This window comes from Musca vetustissima, unplaced genomic scaffold (genome assembly GCF_032173495.1).
Source record: "Musca vetustissima isolate MV318-11 ecotype Yass unplaced genomic scaffold, APGP_CSIRO_Mvet_v1 utg5370, whole genome shotgun sequence".
Taxonomy (NCBI): Eukaryota; Metazoa; Arthropoda; class Insecta; order Diptera; family Muscidae; genus Musca; species Musca vetustissima.
In genome coordinates this window covers 142805-160080 of record NW_026877879.1, presented here as the reverse complement: position 1 = coordinate 160080, position 17276 = coordinate 142805, and the positions used below count along the sequence as shown (strand labels likewise).

Here is a 17276-nt window from a genome sequence, read left to right as displayed (position 1 = left end):
CTTCTGTTACCATATTATTACTGATATTACACACTTTAGTAGGGGCAGCGAAGCGCCATGGGTTCGGCTAGTTTTCTATATATATATATATATGTAGAAGATAGATATAGTAAAAGTACGCAGAATTGGAATTCATATTTACTAAGATTTTTTTCAACGAATATTTTATAAAAAAAAAGTATAAAAGTAATGTAAACATTAACAGCTGTTTGTACATAAGAGTTGTCAACAGTAAAAACATTTTTCGATTGTTTCTTATCAATATGTTGTGTATTGAATGCCATCAACTAGTTTTGAAATTCTTTAAGTTGGAACAGTAAAAGGTTATGAATTTCTGACAATTTATTGATAGAATTTTGAATTTAAATATTAAATTATTGCTATGTTTACAATTTTCTTCTTATTCTATTGTTTACTCCCGTTTGGATAAATGGGAGCGCTGCTCATACAATGTGGTTCATTGGTCTATTGCAGCAGCTTTATAAAATTGAAATAGTTGCTTTACATATGTCTGTGTGTTTATTAGCATCAGCATAAATGTATATCAAGTCTGACCATATGAGAAACCAAGGGATGTGAAACATTCTCTCCGTCGTTAAGCTGTGCTCGATAAAACTACATTATATTGATATTCTTAATGGCCTTAATATTCAAAATAAAATGTAATGCAATTTCTAGATTATTCACGTTGCAAATTAGGGACAGCGCTAATAATGCAATGAAGACATTTGTTTATTTTTCAATTTGGATGCTCGTTTTGTGAAGTTGGCGAAGCTTTCTACTCTTCCTCATCCGTGTCAAATGGCTGCAATGTAGTTATTTGTTGCTCCCAGGTGGTTCCTTCGTTGAGTCTCTCCAGTAATGCTAGATACTAAATGGCTGCTTTTAACACACTGGATGTTGTTTTTACATCTGCAACTCTCACTATGTCGCCTTTTCCTCTGTATGTTTTTATGACACGCCCTACCGGCTACTGTATTACTGGAGCATTATCTTCTTTGATGATGAAGTTTCCCATGGCTTGTTTGAACAGTACCGGATTAGCTCTGCTATATCTTATGCAGCGGTGAACAATGATGATGTTTCCCCTCAGTGACCAAAATCACCAAAGGTCTTGCTATATCGGATTTGACCGATCTCTTAGTGATTCTTCGAAACGGGTCAATGTTGACCTTTACGCTGAAGATGTCATCCTTTGAAAGCCATGTGAGGCCTAATGTCTCGATCGAATACGCCTTTGAGCTTTCAAAATCTGAAGCCACTCTCCTTCATGAATAAAAGTTATTTTGGAGAAACTGCGACGCGAGCGTGTACCGTAACGAGTTTTCCTTGGTCACCTGCTCCAAGAATTTTGTTGTTAAGTTTGGGTCCGCTCTGGTGAATACGTAACTGTGTTTAGTTGATAATACGTTATGGGTTGCGAAGTCTCCTTTCTCCAAATAATTAATTGCAGATACATCCTCTCAACATCAGTTGTGAATACATATTTAGGCAATCTGAATCGAAGTAGTGTGGAGAACAAATCGCTTCGAACAGTTGGACCAGTGTACATTAGTTCATTTAGTGAGTGCTCCGATAAAGTTGTTGCTGAAGCATCAAATACGACCAGAAGGCTTGTAGTTGAGCTTTCAGTTGTTGCACGCAGTGATGTGGGATAAAATAGTTTGGGCAGCGAATCCCTTCTGCTGCGATCTTTGATATGTGTCCCATATCCTCGTATTCTTCCATGAAATTCTTATATTGAGCTTTTAATTCCGGTTTTTCTGCAATCGCCCTTCCAGAGAAAAAAGCGATTGATTGTGATTCCGTGGAGTCACCTAAAATTTCAGGGCCTTGATGGAAAGAAATCTGCACCACAAATCAATTTTGAATGCCTCTTTTGGTGAGTTGTTCGAAGTGATTTTCGTATTTTTTTATTTCGATGGACATTGGTTTACTAGATGTTCTAATTTCTTCTAATTCCCAAAGGGCGATGAAAGCATAAATTATTTCATCAGCGGTTCATATTCCACACGCCAGATTGTTGGATACATGGCTCTGCATTGATTGTGTTCGATTCTATCGGGTCGATTGAAAGCTGGATCAACGAGTGCCACATTTTTCGACAGTGGCCATTTGTCAGTATTGATGAACTTTGATTGTTTTGATGTCAATATACTCGGCAAAATGAGTAAAGTCGTCTTGAATACTTTTTAATCCGGGATTTGAGTCCTACATTTACTCGGTACATTGTTTTTGTATTTGTTGAACCGATTCCATTGATGTTTACATTCAAAATCTGTTTTAAAATGCCATGCCGATTCTTCTTCTGCTATTTTTACGCTAGCACGATGCACGGATGAACCGATGATTGTTTCCTGACAGAGAGTTGATTGAGAACTTTGTTGGTTCCGATAATGTATATTGCTGATTTGATGTGTTAACAATATCCACTTTTTGTAGCAATCAATAAATTGTCAAATTTGGATTTGAATGTTATATCATTGCTTGTTTACCATTTTCTTTATAATATATTATATAATCCCTTTCGATAAATGGGAGCGCTGCTCATACAGGTGCATGTGGTTGATGGGTAGATTACTACAATTTGTTGGTGCATTGACCAATGTTGTTCAATGGACTATTTGAAATATTTATTTTGCATATGTATTTGTTTATTATTGAAGCGGAGTGAATGTAGGAATACTTTCCACAGTTAAATGATTTTATATAAGAACCGCTCTTATAACAAAGACATTTATATTAGAAAATTATTTTGGAACACCGAATCGAAAATCACACTTACAATCATTGCATTTTTTACAACATACTATGATACAATGAATTTGTCGCAATTTTTAATGTGAAAGTGATTTTGAAGATAAACCGAAAATAAAATTTAATGAACCATTGAAACTTACAAATTTACCTATAGTCCGAAAAGTTTCTACATTATCTTGGGATCACAATGACTTCCAAATTTCAAGGAGCAAACTTCACGAGAATTGGCCGAAATTGTACAATAGACCCAAGAAATTACGGCATCTGTTGAAAGTACATCCTATTCAGCAAACTCTGGGACAAAACGACTGAGGCGGGATCTATTAAACAACTGGCAGGACGCACAACACCACAATGAAGAATATTTACTGTAGCTGCAATAGTACAGATTTATTTTGGGAAGTGTGAAAAAGCGTTGAGGACAAATAATACAATCCATTTTTTGTGGCGACTAGAAAGTATTTGACGAATCCTGCGTTTCTTCCTAACATTCTCTAGTTCGATGCTAGGGACTTCTAAGCCAAAAATATTAAAACCTTCATCGAATATATATACTACGAATGTAACAAAACAATAAGATACTCTGATAAATATTGTGTAGGATTAAATGCCAAAAAAAAAAAAAATCCAAAATTATAACAAATTTCCAAACTGTAAATATTTTCTTTACCAAGAACTCGAATTATATAGAATAATGCCAATATGATTTCAATTATTAACAAAGTCGATCCAAACTATTCCCAAGAAACACCAACTCGTTTAAGGAAAATACCCAAATATCGAATGTTTATGAAAAAGCTAAAATTCCGAAAATGTTGAAAAAAAAACAAAAAAAAGTGTACTAAAAAACAAAACAGTAATTTTTGAAAAAATCCCAAAATCAAACGAATTTATCAAAATTGTAGCCAAAAAATTACATGAAAAATATACTAGTTTTCAACAACATTTTATTTCAAACATTTTATCAATATATGTAAAATTTTAAATTAATTCTATTATAAAAGATCAGTAAATTTCCAAAAGTAATAAATTTTTATTAACACCACTATATATATCCAAAAATCATACACACACCAGTAATTTATTTATTCAAATATTTCAGCTTTGTAACAATCAACCGACCCAATGCCACTATAGGTCAAACAGACCATTTTTACTGGTCAAAAGTCGAATTTCAGACATTGTCCTATCACTTATTTTGAGTTTCAATCGAGTAAGGAACACTTCAAAACAAATAAAAATGAATTTTGTTTTTGCATAATCACTTATACCGTTACATGGCAAGCTGTCAAACGTGAATTATTAAAATACCATAAAAAATGTATTAATTTGGTATGTTACTTGTTAAGATTTAAAGTGGAAATAAAATATAAGTATAACTATAAGTAAATAATTAATAAGAAATTATTCGATATTTTTTTATCATAAAATGTATCCATACATATGTGTATGTGTAGTATAGTAAAAGCAACCGTAACTTTAGATTGATCGCAGAAATTTTTAAACATCGAGGTTATGAATGCATTAAATCCGTGGGCAACGTTTGGCAATTGAAATAAAAATTGATATTTGTTTATTAAACCGTCCTTAATCTAAATAACCGAATGTGGTTTTGCGGATTTGTGCGGTTTTTTTAGTTATTACCATTATTGCATGTTAAACCATTTACCGAAATACTGATTAATTTGAATCTGAAATAACAGGAGTAAAGCTAAATCGTATATTCCGCCTCAAAATTATTTTAATTTCATTATTATGTCAGTTTTAATTAGATTTAAACGTATTTCGAACTTATTGTTATGAAACAGCTAATTTAATATTGACGAAATATTTCTGGTTGTCATGGACAAAGTACAAGGTACTGTCCACGAGGTACAAATTCATTCGACGCAGATAATGGAAAATTGTGTACTTCCATTAGAGGTTCTTGGAAAAGATGCTGCTGAAGCTAGGTATAAATTGTATAAGCCCGACAGGTTACATCACGCTCGTAAGAGCAGCTGAATGAATAACATCTTAGATGCATTTACTAGAGCCTTGGATACATTAGATCCTTTAATATCATCAATTAGCATAATAAAACGCATGCTGCAGCGAAAACGTTAAAGCTTGAAATGTCAAAATTCTAAATAAAATGTTATGAAATATATGAATTAAATTATTTTTCTCCCCAAAGGGTTAATACATTAATAACATAAAGGGTTAATTTCAAAAAAAAATGTTCCATTATTCTTTTTGAAGGTTAAGAAAGCTATTCTGGTTGAAATACAATAATTTTTTTTTTCAATTTTATGACTTTTGGCCACAAAAATTGCCAGTTTGACCTATAGTGCAATGTGCGTAGCACCTAACAAAAAAAAAAAAAAGCTCAACAAGGCAAGCGACGGCTGGTTAACCAATGATATGTGTGTACAGCGTGTGTGTGGCTGACAGTCAACCTACGCGTGTCAACCAGCGTAAGTATGAAAATATAATTATGTATGGTGATAACCAACATATGTATGTTAACCACTGTATGTAGGTAAACACAATTGTATATTGTTAACCAGCGAAGAATATGAAACTTTTTAAAAGTTTTTTCTTTTTCACTGATCACTATTACACCGCCGAGACTAATATACGAAAAACGAGCGAACAACGTTATAAAGCGGCAGTCAACTGGCAGGACGCACAACACCACAATGAAGAATATTTACTGTAGCTGCAATAGTACAGATTTATTTTGGGAAGTGTGAAAAAGCGTTGAGGACAAATAATACAATCCATTTTTTGTGGCGACTAGAAAGTATTTGACGAATCCTGCGTTTCTTCCTAACATTCTCTAGTTCGATGCTAGGGACTTCTAAGCCAAAAATATTAAAACCTTCATCGAATATATATACTACGAATGTAACAAAACAATAAGATACTCTGATAAATATTGTGTAGGATTAAATGCCAAAAAAAAAATCCAAAATTATAACAAATTTCCAAACTGTAAATATTTTCTTTACCAAGAACTCGAATTATATAGAATAATGCCAATATGATTTCAATTATTAACAAAGTCGATCCAAACTATTCCCAAGAAACACCAACTCGTTTAAGGAAAATACCCAAATATCGAATGTTTATGAAAAAGCTAAAATTCCGAAAATGTTGAAAAAAAACAAAAAAAAAGTGTACTAAAAAACAAAACAGTAATTTTTGAAAAAATCCCAAAATCGAACGAATTTATCAAAATTGTAGCCAAAAAATTACATGAAAAATATACTAGTTTTCAACAACATTTTATTTCAATCATTTTATCAATATATGTAAAATTTTAAATTAATTCTATTATAAAAGATCAGTAAATTTCCAAAAGTAATAAATTTTTATTAACACCACTATATATATCCAAAAATCATACACACACACCAGTAATTTATTTATTCAAATATTTCAGCTTTGTAACAATCAACCGACCCAATGCCACTATAGGTCAAACAGACCATTTTACTGGTCAAAAGTCGAATTTCAGACATTGTCCTATCACTTATTTTGAGTTTCAATCGAGTAAGGAACACTTCAAAACAAATAAAAATGAATTTTGTTTTTGCATAATCACTTATACCGTTACATGGCAAGCTGTCAAACGTGAATTATTAAAATACCATAAAAAATGTATTAATTTGGTATGTTACTTGTTAAGATTTAAAGTGGAAATAAAATATAAGTATAACTATAAGTAAATAATTAATAAGAAATTATTCGATATTTTTTTATCATAAAATGTATCCATACATATGTGTATGTGTAGAAATAGTATTAAAGCAACCGTAACTTTAGATTGATCGCAGAAATTTTTAAACATCGAGGTTATGAATGCATTAAATCCGTGGGCAACGTTTGGCAGTTAAAATAAAAATTGATATTTGTTTATTAAACCGTCCTTAATCTAAATAACCTAATTTGGTTTTGCGGATTTGTGCGGTTTTTTTAGTTATTACCATTATTGCATGTTAAACCATTTACCGAAATACTGATTAATTTGAATCTGAAATAACAGGAGTAAAGCTAAATCGTATATTCCGCCTCAAAATTATTTTAATTTCATTATTATGTCAGTTTTAATTAGATTTAAACGTATTTCGAACTTATTGTTATGAAACAGCTAATTTAATATTGACGAAATATTTCTGGTTGTCATGGACAAAGTACAAGGTACTGTCCACGAGGTACAAATTCATTCGACGCAGATAATGGAAAATTGTGTACTTCCATTAGAGGTTCTTGGAAAAGATGCTGCTGAAGCTAGGTATAAATTGTATAAGCCCGACAGGTTACATCACGCTCGTAAGAGCAGCCGGATGAATAACATCTTAGATACATTTACTAGAGCCTTGGATACATTCGATTCTTTAACATCATCAATTAGCATAATAAAACGCATGCTGCAGCGAAAACGTTAAAGCTTGAAATGTCAAAATTCTAAATAAAATGTTATGAAATATATGAATTAAATTATTTTTCTCCCCAAAGGGTTAATACATTAATAACATAAAGGGTTAATTTCAAAAAAAAATGTTCCATTATTCTTTTTGAAGGTTAAGAAAGCTATTCTGGTTGAAATACAATAATTTTTTTTTTCAATTTTATGACTTTTGGCCACAAAAATTGCCAGTTTGACCTATAGTGCAATGTGCGTAGCACCTAACAAAAAAAAAGCTCAACAAGGCAAGCGACGGCTGGTTAACCAATGATATGTGTGTACAGCGTGTGTGTGGCTGACAGTCAACCTACGCGTGTCAACCAGCGTAAGTATGAAAATATAATTATGTATGGTGATAACCAACATATGTATGTTAACCACTGTATGTAGGTAAACACAATTGTATATTGTTAACCAGCGAAGAATATGAAACTTTTTAAAAGTTTTTTCTTTTTCACTGATCACTATTACACCGCCGAGACTAATATACGAAAAACGAGCGAACAACGTTATAAAGCGGCAGTTGTTTTTCTGTTGCAAATCGAAAAGCTCGTCGATTTTGTTTGTGTATTTTTCATAATCTTTGTCATTATTTTTTTCCGCGAGCTTGATAGAGTATCTGTATACGCTTTACTATTACAACACTGAAATTACTACTATGGAACTCAAAAAGTTTTCAAACACAAAGGATAAAATCAATAGATTTTTCTAAAGTAATCATATTTTTCTGTTTAATATAAAAACTTTAAAAAATCGTGCAAAAAGTAATTGGTCCGTACTGCAAGAATCTACTAGTTTTTACTACGATAACGAATTTTCCTTTATGATATCGAAGAAAATGGTCAAATCTAGTAGATTCTTGCAGTACGGAAACAGACCAAATAATAATAATTATGAATATTCTTACATATTTTCGAAATCAGCGGCATCCGTGTCAATTCCTGCATACTGTGACTCTGCACACAGCTCCTGTGCAGAGACCAGAAAGAAAACCTGTGTTGGTGTTAAATTTAATCCAGGTAATCGAGGCATCCCTTTTGTTGGTCCTGTTAGTGATAGCATAGAATGATAAGAAATTTGCATTCCACCTGAATGTATTAAAATGTCCATCCGACTATAGTTGGAGAATATATTGACGGATTTAGGCACGCAGCGCATAGCCTTTTCTTCAAAGGATTTTGTTATAGAGCGAAGAATTTCTTTTGCTATAACGACTCCAACAGAGGCGTATTGAAGATATGGTGGTAACTGCTCAGCAAAATAGGGTCTTAGAATTACAGATAGTGGTATCACTGAAAGATATTATGTTATTACAAATTTATAATAATTCATTAAAGTATTCTATATTATTGGTAACTTAATTAGTTATTATGAGTTATATTACTTTTAAAGCTACGGTTAAGTAGGCAAATATTTTATATTATTGTATTTTTTATTTTTGTTTTCAGATTTCACCACAATATTTGACACATTTTGGCTCAAATATTGTTATGTAATTGAATGAAAAAAATATCAATCATCATATAACAATCGTCAATAAAACACAAATTGTTGCCGGAGAATATAGAGAGAAATGCTGGTGTCGTATATTGGGTAAATTATGCTGTGCATCAAATTCCTATTTTTTTAAATGATCCAAAAATTCGCATGTTTTTTGGGCCAAAAATATTGGCGTTTTGAAAGTTTACGTCGGGAGGTAACCTTAAAAGGGGGCAATATTGCCCCTTTTCAAGAGACTTACTGATATCAGTGTAAGTAATATTTGTGGTAATTTCTTAACTGTTCATTAAATCATTGAATAATGGTACTGCGGTAATTGGTGTTCGAAAAAACGTCACACTACAACTATATACCGCTTCAGGTAAACAAACAATATATACCTTTATTAATTTCTTAAATGAGACTACCTTACGTCATGCCATGTATACCCACTAATACAAGTATGAATTTAGCATACTGTATATGGGCAATATTGCCAATTTATTATGCCATATTTTATTTATAATCTTCCCCCTAATGACTCTACATAAACATTTGATATTTCGAGCCGGATAGAAACTTGCGAAGTTGTTGTCTGTCTCCATTTACTCAACACTCGTGACCTTCTTAACATTTGGTCGCATTTAGAAGATTGCCTGGTCATTAATTGTGCTTTTTTCCTCCCCAAAGAAATATCGCCAACAACACATACCCTCGAAAAAATCATCTTTTATCCATCATCTCATCACTTCAAATCCTCAAAAAGCAAGGTACACAAGTTCAGTGCATTTTGTTTGTGTGAGATTTCGTTATTTTATGAAAAAAGAAAGAAAAAAGTGTTCTCAATTTTCTCCGCGTACTAGTTGCCGTAACGTCACCCTACTTTTCAAAACAATCGATTACAGTTCACTAAAATAAAAAAAAAATATTTCGTCAAAAAACATAACCTTTCAATAATTTATTACGAATTTTATTTGCATTATTTCCATATCCTCGCGAAATAAGCAGATGATTTTATTCAATTACAATCATTTAAATTGGCGCAAAAAAATGGTTTTCATTACCACATTGCCGATATTGTGTGCTTTCTTATTACAATAATTCCCCACACAATTCTTTCGTTGAGAGAATAATTCGCGTTTTATTTTTCCACACTACCAAGAACAAACATAATAATATTCTGCCTTTTATTATTGTATTTAAACATACCAACAATTTATTTACCTCCCCAACACTCTCTGCTTGATCGTGGTCGTTAGTTTGTTTGTCGTGTAATATTCGCAACAACAATTTTATAATATTCCAACCAGCTTTTTAGCGTCTGTTTATAATACACAAACCTACCAACAACTTATTTTCCTCCCCAACTCTCACTGTTGGACTGTTGCGTTAAGTTCGGCCGGGCCGAACTTTGGATACCCTCCACCATAGGTATACTGACAGACGCTTGAAAATATAGGAAACATACCAAAAAGTGGACCTATACCGACAATTCTACAAACCGGTTTATGTAAACCATTATGTACGTCAAATACAAATTTCAGCAATTTTTACTGACAACTTCAAAGCGTGGACTGATACTAATAATGCATGGTAGAATGTAGAATCCTCAAACTACTGCAATTAAGATAACAAAGTTAGATTACATAGTGTAGGAATTAGCGAATATTTGGGGTTATTATTATATGAGGGCTATGTCTAATTAATGACCGACATATGTCAATTTCGAACCCAATATTTTTGCTCTGTGTCTCAATTCTTTCTTCAGAAGGTATAATTATTTATTTCATTATCGTCAGGTTCGAGTTTTATCACGATTTCCTTAGAAAGCGGAATGATTACAACCGATGGCTAAATCGTCCTAGTATTCAATAATTTGTAGGGTAAAACTGACTATTTCGAGTATCGAAATAGAGGAATACCCCTATATGGGGCAACCCCTACACACAGAACTAATAAGCTAACTATTTTAATATAAGAAGGGGGTATATTAGTAGGAAGATTTTTTACCATATGCGACTACAAAATACCAATACCGGGCACGACATTTTAAAAACTAATAATCCAATCGGTTCCAAATTTTGGCACGTTTCTTCGTTATTTCTTAACTTAGTTTGTGGTCAAAAGTAGGCAAATTTTCCAATAAAAAAATCAAAGGTCCGCCATTTAGTTAATGTTTGAGGGAAGTCAGGCTCCTACGAGAGCCTGACATGTACTCTAAAACCCTTGGAATTTTCGGATCCCGATGTTCCAGTGAGGAGTTATCATACCCGCCATCAAAAATAAGGATTTTTTGTTTTAATCATCAAAAAAAAAAAAAAAAAAAAACAATAATATATGTGTAAAGTTAGAAAACTTAAGATGCATTAGTATTCATTTACCAGCCCAATGAAAATCTTGAAAATTTAAAATCGAGAATGGGGGAGGTCCCCTTAAAACTAACAATACTTTGAACGGGTCGCTTGACATTCTGTTTCTTATTCTGGTAACTAATCACTTTTTTAATAATCAAAATCAATTCATATAAAGTTAATTCCTTTCTATAAAAAACTTTTGTGAAAATGAAAAAACAACCGTTTGTGCATTTACATACCTATGGAATGACTTAGAGTGTCATAAAATGTTTTTGAAACTGTCGGATAAGCCCACCTGAAAACAAATGTATACAATTTAGCAGTCATGTATGAAATTGAATGACACACTTACGTTTGATGCGGTTCCGAATTATACTGTGTCTGCAGTGGAGTGATAAACTTTCGTTTATATATGTTAAGCACATTTTCGATCCAATTATCAGATGATATTTCAACAGATTGAAGTCTTGATGTTAACAGAGAGATATTTGTGAAGCCACTCCATAAATCCGACTGAACTCTTAAAGCAGATAATTTCACTAATGCTGCTCCTTTAAGCGATGGCGCTCTTTTTAGATATGCCTTAAGCGACTTAAACATGTATTCGGTCTGCAATAAAACGCATAATATTTTATTGTTATTAATATTCTAATAATATTGTTCTAAAACGGGTCGGAATAAAAAATAATTGTTAAATGTCAAAGTCAAAATGTAGATTTTAACGAATAATAATGGATAGCCATTCCATTTTTATGTTTGTAATAATTCCTAAAATACATATGAAGACTGAATTATCCGTTTCATGAAAAAAATTGTTTAATTTATTGAGCTTTATTTCCAAAACATTATAATAATAAATAGTGTGAATAATATTAAGTAATACTTCAGACTATAACATATTGTCAAAATTTACAACCAAATTTGTATTTAGCGCCATAATTTAACATAAGTTCATAATATTTGCTAAAATTCCTTGCTCCCGGTCTGGTCTGGTCCACCTGGTTGGACCAGATTTTCACTCTGCCTCAGATCCTTGAAAAGACCCACGACAAACACTTCGACACATTCCACCTATTCGTCGACTATAAAGCCGAATTCGACATCCCTATACGTTCAGAGATGTTTAAAGCCATGTCTGCGTTCCGCATTCCTGCAAAATTAATACAGCTATACAGGATAACTTTAGCTGGTACAAGGGCGGAGGAGAATAGTGTTGGCCAACATGTAAGAAATTTAAGAAATCACACTCTACAAGATGCTGATAATACCCGTGCTGTTGTGTGGTTGAGGCAGCTCTTGGATACTACCCGTGCTGTTGTATGGTTGAGGCAGCTCTTGGAGTGTTTGAGAGAAAAATTATCCGGAAGATCTATGAGCCGATCTGCGTCGACGGTGAATATCATCATTGAATGAACCATGATCTATTCTCGGACATCGACATAGACGTATCGAGCTGCAGTGACTACGTTGGCTAGGCCATGTTGCGAGCATCGATGAAGATGTCCCAGCTTAAGAGGCACGTAAAAGCGAACCATATGATGGTTCACAAATAATGGAAAGGCCACGTATCAGATGGAAAAATGAAGTGGAGATCAACATTACCGAAAATGGTCTTTCAAATTGGAAAAACTGCACAAAAGACCGACGTGTCTGGAAATCTTTTTTATGCTCGGCTTATGGAACAAATGTTCTGTCACAAACCAGCTAAGTAAAGGTGTTTAATTTCAACTGAAACTGTAATTTCCATCCTAAACGTAAATTTTCCGATTGTACGGAGTGGGCTTTATTTATCGCATCAATAAATTTGATTATACAGAAAGATTATTTTTTAAATCTGGGAAATTAATAAGCAAATCTCCTTTTATATCATTAATAAAATTATTCCAATTTGTACTTTATAAGAAGTGTAGCATATGGGAGAGTTTAACAAAATCGATAATGATGATTATGTGATTTGAGAATTTAAAAGGGAAGTGGTCTGAATTATAATGATCAAAAAATGAAGCTGTATTCGGAAATGAGGGTACTGAATCACAAATTCATGTGAAATCTGCTGAGATTGCTCAAGCCATCTATTGAAGTTATCTAATGTATCTCTCCAGGACGAATGTCTGGAATTGAAATCTCCACCTATTATAACACCATAGTAATTTTGAGAAAAATTTTACAGCGCAAATAAGCATTCATTATATTGGGAACGATCTGCATTGCATGGCATATACACTAACCCATTTAAAATGTCGTGATGAGTTCCATTCAAAACAAAACAAATACTTAATATTATGTTTGGAAAACTGAAATTACGTATTTGCACTTTTCGAAATTTATACGATTTTCTTATAATAATTGCCATATATAATTGCTCTGTAGAGTAGGCGCAGATTAGGATTACAATGAATATATTTTCGATGCAAATAAATGTTCATCTTTATACGAAATTGTTCACCCTTAATGTTTGCTACAAAATCTTATTAATCCAATTAAACGGCGTGAGCAACATTCCTGGTACACATTCCGGTGAGGGTTGACTTACTAGCTTTTTTTAACCGACGTACCGGTCTTTCCCACTACCCTCTGCACATCACCATTAGTATGTTCGAATATGCTAAACAAGAACCAGTAATACTTCACGTGCCTCGTAATGACTTCTAAGGAAAAAAAGTTAAAAGTATAGCAGTCCATAAGAAAATCGAAAAAGGATAAAACTGTGGGTATATTACGCATTTTAAAAACAACATATGCAATAATAATACACATCTTTTCAAACAGAAGTAATATGTAAATATTAATATCAGAAAACAAAATAAGTGAAGAAGTAGTCGTAGTCATAATCTAAGAAAAACAACAAATCTGTAAATGTGATACAAATGTGACATAGTTCATTTTTTTCTTTTCTGTCGCGAAACACATTATTATAATTAATTAAAGATTACATATAGCAAAAGAAAAAAATACCACCAAGAGTTGAAACACAGAGGCCTCTTCGAAACAACATTCTTAGGTGAAAGAACTTAAGGCATGAACATAAAAAATAAAAAAAACACAACAAAGGTCAGTTGCAACAAGTTGTTTTTTGTTCTCCATAATCTCATTATCATTCATCAAAATAAAATAAAGCTAAGATGCGTTCAAGTTGTCCCCATCTCCATCCCTTTCTATCCAAATTATCATTGGTTTTGTTTTAGCTTACTTCGTTCTCATTATGTTAGAACTTTGCTCCTCTCTTGCATTATTATTAAATTGATACACATAAAGACGAAGGACGTTGACAATCCCCACTTACGTATATATATATATATATATATACTAGCCGAACCCGTGGCGCTTCGCTGCCCCTACTAAAGTGATTGACATATTATTTAGTTTAAAAGCTACTATTTTGTGCTATTTGACCCTTCCGCCAAACTTACTGCAACATTGGGTTGAAAATGGTTACATATGTATTGATAGGAAATATATAGGTATTAGAGTAGCCCCAAATTCAAACATAACTGTTCGACTTTAGACATTTCGTAGTGTAATATCAGTAATAATAAGGTAGCAGCAGGCTAATGTATTAGAATATTTGATTCGATTCAATAGATTAAAATATTGTGGTAATATTGAAAACAAATTTGGCTTGACGTGTCTTAATCAGTTGTAATAGTAGCACACACAAATATATTTTCTTCAATATTCACATGTTGTTCATTAATCGTTCAAAAACTAATACAATCCTTCATTTCCACCAACCATTATATCTGTATTCTCAGCTGTTTCCAATATGGTTGGCATGCATTTCTCTGTCTGAATAATATAGCATGGATCCCTGATGTATAATCCTAGTTAAGTTTGGATTTTGTATCTTTAATTGTTTCATTGTCTAAAAAGGTTTTTAAAAGAATGCATTACCGAACCTAAATGGATTATTGGTCTTAGCTGTATATATCTTAGTATTTTTAAGAAATCTAGATCAAATTAGTTAGTCGTTTCATCTATACAGCCATATCCGTTTGTTCAACTAAACTTAATTTCTGGTAATGGACACATTTTGATAACCCACCAAAGATTTCTGTTTTTTAAAACATTGAATCCGCATTTCGATTTTAGATTTATCTCATGTATTGTTGATGCATACTTTTATTGAATTCATAGCCATTTTCTCCAATAATGGTAGAATTATTGAAATTCAAAAAAATTTCAAAATTGAAATATTTTTTTTTTACAAACAGACAAAATGTAAAAATTATAATGTCAATAATTTTTTCATTTTACACAATTTTTATTCCAATATGTGATGATAATGGAGAGATGAAAAGCAGCAGACTTTAGTGTAATTACTGAATTGGTGGTTATTATCATTACTCATAATGTCATAATAGGACCAAAAAGTATGAGTCGAATGTTCTTGATTTGGACCAATTTGCTAACTTCCTGGTCGTTTAAGATTGGATCTGTAATTATCTGATCAATATAATTCAGACAAATGCATAGAAAACCAATATTAGTTTAGAGTTATGGCAACTCTTGATGCTATGGACATCCCGGAATTTTTGAAGTTTATCTTGCCTATCTTATTCAATGCGATGACTGACTGCGAAAGTCTATTCAGCGATTTTTTTGTCTATTTCATATGTATAGATAGATGTAATGCAATGGGGAGTACATTACCGCCATTTTCCCACGCCAATTTTTATAGGGATGATACGTATTTGTAAGGAAGATAGTAAGAGAAATTTTGAAGTGGAAATCTGTAACCCTTCTTAAGATATAATAATAGAATAGGTATATTATTTAATATGTGTGATTACTTTTGATGCTATAAGTCCGCATCCACGCTAAATTTTAGAATTTTATCTAGCCTATGTTACTTTTATCGGATAGCATGAGGTACTGTAAAAATCTCAGTAACATCTGTTTAGCGGATTTTGACTATTCAAACAAAACTTTTTTATTCTCTATGTGTAGATTATTTAAGTACAACGGGGAGTGCATTTATCTCCAATCGTACCGCGCTCATTTTTGAATGGATGATGTGTATATACGCCTACGTTATTCAGACAGATTTTGAAGACGGTACCTGTAACCGTTCTTAAGATATATCCATATTACATGTTCAGAAATCAGGGCATGTCATTACATTCTGTGTAAATCTCATTATTATCTGTTCAGCGGTTTTTGCGTCTATCGGTAACATTCAAATAAACAAACAAACAAATTTCTTTCTATTTTATATATATAGATATATATACATATGTATATTATATATATGTATTATAAATATACGTAAGTGGGGGTTGTCAACTTCCTTCGTTTTTATATGTATTTATAGTAAATCCTACAGCCGCTGGGTGTCGCTATAATATATATTAAGATGCCTTTATAAACAACATACTTTCCTTATTTCCTAAAAGTTGTTGATTTCGTATACATAATCTATACATCCTTCGATGGTTTTTACGGTGCCACTTTCCATGTAAGAAAAACGTCAAAACTAACTTATTTCTGTATATTTTTGATTTTTTCCGGATTTTCATTTTTATATTACAATACGCTATTTGTAAATTTTCCAAGAATATATTTTCGATTTCCATTGAAGCATCATTCATAAAAAAGGAAGTTCTCATACGTGTAGTGTTTCAACTATATACAACATATACAACATTTATTCAAAATCGCAATAGTCGACATTGTTACTCTAGATCGCTACCGCGTTTTTATTTCAAATTTTCTTTTGAAATACAGTCGCGGGAATTATTTCTTGAAAGTTCTCATTTATATCTACTAGTGTAGATATTGTTGTTAGAATGATATAACAATAATAATAAAAAAATTCTTTACTGCTGCATTTGTAGTTTGCGTTCCAAGCATATCAAACAACAACAGCTACTAACAAATATTTTCTGTTCATTTCTTTGTTACCGCAGTAGGTGAGATCATTGTACCCATATAATGTTTATTTATCACGGTAGGGTGCCTGTTGTGATAAATAAACATTATATTGTTTCGTTCCTTACTTCAAATGGTTTTATATCCTATTATTTTCAAATTCCTTATTATGTTCCTTCCCTTCATATTATATTTTCAATTCTTTTAAACAATCCGTAATAAAAATCCCTTTCTCCGTTTTAAATTTTTTATTTCTTTTTTACATCCCTTAATTCCCATACTTCAATAAAAGAAACAAGTGAAAAAGCGTTAAGTTCGGCCAGTCCGAACTTTGGATACCCTCCAGGTACCCCACAGGTATA

The 17276-nt window shown here is 32.2% G+C and overlaps 1 protein-coding gene across 1 annotated transcript in view; it reads right to left on the bottom strand.

Annotated features, from left to right (window-relative positions):
* Window positions 1-15702, bottom strand: part of LOC133322562 (endothelin-converting enzyme homolog) — a 63891-nt gene extending 48189 nt beyond the window's left edge. Inside the window, exons 1-4 of the mRNA XM_061531544.1 lie at window positions 15697-15702; window positions 11399-11655; window positions 11286-11341; window positions 8121-8505 (exon numbers count right to left, since the gene is read on the bottom strand). Of these exons, the coding sequence (XP_061387528.1) occupies window positions 8121-8505; window positions 11286-11341; window positions 11399-11655; window positions 15697-15702 (704 nt within the window). The remainder of the gene's footprint in view (window positions 1-8120; window positions 8506-11285; window positions 11342-11398; window positions 11656-15696) is intronic.
* Window positions 15703-17276: the final 1574 nt, after the last annotated feature.